General features: G+C 36.8%; 1 protein-coding gene across 1 annotated transcript; it reads right to left on the bottom strand.

Moving 5' to 3' along the window:
• Nucleotides 1-551: 551 nt before the first annotated feature.
• LOC129743459 (fasciclin-3-like) lies at nucleotides 552-1957 on the bottom strand. Its single transcript, XM_055735496.1, has 4 exons — nucleotides 1819-1957; nucleotides 1601-1721; nucleotides 1247-1464; nucleotides 552-1177 (listed from the first exon to the last, which is right to left on the bottom strand). The coding sequence occupies exons 1-4, from the start codon at nucleotides 1880-1882 to the stop codon at nucleotides 552-554; spliced, it is 1029 nt and encodes a 342-aa protein (XP_055591471.1). The 5' UTR covers nucleotides 1883-1957.
• Nucleotides 1958-4863: the final 2906 nt, after the last annotated feature.

Raw genomic sequence — 4863 nt, 5'->3', positions numbered from 1 at the left:
GTTAAATAACCGTTCTCCTTAAGGTGGCCATTATGCCCACATCTCCCCTACTATACAATTTGTTTATTTTTGCCTTCAAAACTATTTTTTAAGCAAGTTTTCTAAAAATAATCATAAAATGTTTTTTCGAAGCCTAAAAAACAAATTAAAATCTGTCGATAAATTTTGATGAAAAAAAAAAATTTTTTTCTAATTTTTTATCTTGATTTTTATTAGTAATTTTTGAGTTTTGACAAAATTTGCTCGGATTTTTGGTCGTCTATTTTAAAATCAATTGCCCGGATCTTGCCAAGTTTTTATAGAAAATTGCCCGGATTTTTCAGGCCCGGGTACGTGCTGAAAAAGTTGTGGCAACCTTTACTTTACCCCTTTGGCCTCAAATGCCTCAAATGTATTGTGACGAACGAAAATTATGGATTTGTGTTGACTTTTTGGATTTGTTTACAAGGATAATTATTAGATTATTGGAATTGTGGAATGAAATAAAAATTAACCATGCATCGTATTTTATTGAATTTATCGTATTTTTACTTTCTTGTAATCCATAATCTTTATTCCAAAGTTGCAATCTTGAGCCAAGTGTCAGCTACTCCAGTTGGATGACGTGCTTTGCAAGTAAGCGTACTGGCCTTATCGTTGGCGCTCAGTTGCTTTTGAAGTGCTTGCTCAGTCGAAATACCTACTGAACTTTTCAGAAGTCCCTCATAGATAGGTTGGTTGTCCAAGAACCAGAGGAAATTGGCCGCCGATCTGCCTTCTCCATCGATACAATCGATCGTTAAATCGGATCCCATTTTGAATTCGGATTCCGTATCGCCCAATTTAGCACTTCCGGCAACAGCTGCGATTTCCTGAGAAGGAGCTTGACGCATTCCGATTGGCAAAGTCACTTCCATGTATCCGTTCGGGTAAGCAGAGTGCTCTGCGCGACATTTGAGCTGTTTGGAATCATCCGCCGTTGAAACCGTCTTTCGGAAGAATTGTTGAACGGTTGTTTTGTAGTTGTAACTTGCGGAAAATACGGCACCAATTTCTTCCGAAACCGGTGTTTCATCCAGATACCAGGAAAGTGTAGCACCAGGCCAGCCACCTCGTGAGACACATCTAGCTGTGAATGGTTCACCAGCAGCTTCGTTACCTGCATTAATGACTTCAATCACTGGAGCAACCGGAGGAACTGAGAAAATAATAAGGAACATTAAAATTAAAGTCATTAGGAGTAAGTAATTCGGATTCACAAACTCACCCTGATCTCTAACAGCGATATCGATCGTCCCCTTATAGAGTTTTCCCTGCACAGACACCGAACACTCGAATGTTCCATCGTTCTCCGACTTGATCTTGGCCAATGTCACTCCACAGGATCCCTTGCTCCAGCCATCTCCATAGAAGGTAATTCCCTCCACGGGAATCGGCAGACGCTCGCTACTTGCAAATCGAGCTTTTACCCCCGGAACGTTCACACTGGAATGAAAACGAAAATAAACAATTAGCAAACCATAAAGACCATTTTTCGCCATGCTTCCCAAATAAATCTTTACGACTATCATAAATTTTTCGAAACCCCCCACCCCAACCACCAAAGAATGATTTATCTTACACGCAAAAGTCAATCGGTTGATCTTCGGGCAGTTGACACAGGAGATGAACATTGCGTTGATTTTCGGCCACAATAGTGCTGCCATTCGGGAAGGTCAGAACGTCCAACGTGCTGCCGGATGCTGGAAAAAAAAAATCGTCAGAGTTTATTAATTTTCAGGAAGATTACTTCCGAGCCTCAAATTTGAATATCTCAAAAGTATAAAAAAAACTACGAACCCACCAACGCCGAAATCAAGCAGGAAATCAGTAAAAATGTTGCCATTCTACTGCTGGGTCTCATTAGATTGGGGTGCTAATGAGGTTGCGAAGCGATGAGACAAAACTGGGGTCTAACTTACGGAGGGTTTTGCCAAAAGTTCCTAATCAACGATCACCAAAGGACTGAGCTGATGATGGTTTGGTTTGGGGGACTTTATATGGGATCTGGTCCTCCCGAAGTCTTTGGAGCTCATTAAAAAGCTGCTGAACCGAAGATAGTAATGGCTTTCTATTGACTGATCTTTTGATAAATCTAGGAGTTTTACTGTGGGATTGTTCTGTGACATAGGAATTATGACGCACCATAAATTTGTTTCCAACCCTTATTGATTCTCATAAATAATCCAAATATTGTGTTGAAAATGATCAACTGTAACAAAAAAAAAACAGTTATCGAGTACAATTTTTGCATGGCGAATAATTCTAAAGCTCTATCAAATATTCTGGCTGAATTTTTGACTAGGCCAGTAAGGCCATTCTATTCATATGAAAAACCTGAAGAAGACCTTATATGTTTACTCGTCAAGTGAGCCACAGTTTTTCCAATTATCCTATGTATTTTTTCGACAATTTTATTAGGTTAACACTAAACATTCCGCAGGGGGTCAAAGGACAAATTTTGAACTTCAAAGGACAAATTTCTCACAAATTTTCCTAAATGACTATTTTTGTTTGTAAAATGAACGTATTTTTTCGTTATGATAGTTTTTTTTAAGTTTGTAGATTTCGAAATACGATTTGCCTATTTATACCGCCGGGGGTCAAAGGACCCCTAACACTCTTTTTACTAAAACTCACTTGTTTCTTAACCGATTTTTAAAGCGTTTAAAGTTTTGGAAAACTGGTAACTCGTGACACAAATATGATTCTCAGAAAATAGTTTGCTAAAATTGTTTGTTTTAAAATTATTCAGAATCGAGGATTTTTTTCAAACATTCTTCGGGAAACAGGTTGTACATAAGTCAGTAATTAAGTGCTCGGAAAAAATTCACTTAGTGCCTGAGAAAGTTGAAACTAAAGGCTACATGCTGCATTCATGGAAATATTTTTTTAAAATTTCTTGAGATCGTGGCTACAAAAAAAATGTAAAAAAGTAACCGTTCTTTTAATGAATCAAACTCCAAATCTGTTCTATTCACAATAGAAAATTTTTGAAAAATGAATTGACACGAAACATCTTTTGCATATAGATGAATTTCCCAAATCTTGCGTTAACATACTTACTATCCAGTACGAAGCCGAATTTAGAAGTAAGAATAGTCTAAGAAAATGTAGATTCATAAAAAGTGCGAAAACAGCTACGTTTGAATAATCGCCAAAACTTCTGTGTTTCATGTTTTATTAATCTGAAGATCCGAAAGTATCACAAATTACGTTAACTTTCCAAATCTCTTAAAAAAAAAACAATGAGACTGGAACAGCTTTGGCGATTGATTCTTTAAAAAATAAGGTTCTTAAATCACTTAGTTTTTTTCATGCTTGGCATCGCTCCTCAGATTTGCCCGTTCAGAGTAAGAGCGTGTATTTTTTTCGCTGTGCTCTCCCAAACGGAGAATCTTTAAAAAAATGCTCCGTTACCTCCAGAGCGACCAAGCGTCCACCCGAGTGTGGGCAAGAGAAGCAAGCAAACTGATGAAGTGCGTCCCGGTGCAGATAAATTCGTTCGCACTCGGGCGATAGAGAAGCTTTACAGAAAACTCGGTTTGTCTTCATCGGTTGCGTCTGGATCGATGTTTGGAAGTGCGTCAGAATTTACAATGCAGAACATAAATCTAACGGAACTAAATTAATAACGCCAAAGGTAGTTAAGATAGAATGCTGGTGTTTTCGACAACATTGTTCTGTATAATAAAGCGCATATTTTTATATGAAATATAAAGTTTAGAAGTCCACCAATAGCGAGATATAAATCATAACTTTCTTGTTTAGCATATTAGAGCTTAAGTTTCTTCTACAAAGTTATTTATCTCAACAAAATACACAACTTTGCTTAACATATCAAAGTTCTACAATCTTAACCCAAGAAGATACGGTTGAATAAAAAAAAAATACTTGAAAAATGCACTACAAAAAGTTATTGTTATTATCGCGCTATTTTTAAATATCTCGCCTTTAAATTTTATATCAAAATATGCAAATTAACAACTTTGTCCAAAACACCTATCTTTTCATTCCTAAGCGAGTTCCTCTAGATTGATGTTCTGCACCAGGACAAATGATTAGCTACGATAGCTTTCTTCGGTCGAAAAATATCAAAAGCGTAGCGGTTAAGGAAGATAAATCCTAAATTTTACTATTTGTGAAAGTTTTGAAGTTTTATTACTTAAATTTGTCCCAGATTCTTGCGTAATGTTCACGGTTTGTTTAAAAGGCAAAGATTTTTGGATAATTTGAGTAAATGTTACTTTTCGAATTGCTGCTTTTGTAAATTAATGCTTCCCACGTACGATATCAAGAGCACATAAACCTAAGTAAACAGCAATTTGCGGATGCCCGGATATTGTGAAAAAACTACTTGGATTTTGCCCAGTTTCATCCACATTATTTGGAAAATGAAACAAGAAAATCGAATTCAGTTTAAAATTATTTGTCAAAAATTGGATTTGTGAAAGTTTTTTTCATCAAACATCAAACCAAAACTTTACTTCGTATGCTTTAAACATAAATTTGACACTGCTGATGTGTTGCGACAAAAAAAAATGTAAGTCGTTTTTCTTTACTAGATGAATGTCTGGAATTTCCTCAGATTTGGCCGGATATTGCTCGGTTTATGGAATGGAGAATTTCAGATTATTTGCCCGGTTTTCACCATGTTTTTCAAATAATTTGCCAGGAAGTGCCCGGCCCGGCTACGTACAAAAATAGTTCATACATAAACCTACATTGGACCTCTTCAACTGATGCACTGTTCCGCACTGCATAACGGCTTTTTTGAAGAAAACATTCCTGCATTGAAATCTTTCTGGCTTGATACACTGAGCGGCACAGCAGCGTCGCTAGAGC

The sequence above is a fragment of the Uranotaenia lowii genome, chromosome 2, assembly GCF_029784155.1.
Source record: "Uranotaenia lowii strain MFRU-FL chromosome 2, ASM2978415v1, whole genome shotgun sequence".
NCBI classification, from domain to species: domain Eukaryota; kingdom Metazoa; phylum Arthropoda; class Insecta; order Diptera; family Culicidae; genus Uranotaenia; species Uranotaenia lowii.
Note: the sequence above shows the minus strand (reverse complement) of the source record. Positions and strands in the feature narration are given on the sequence as shown.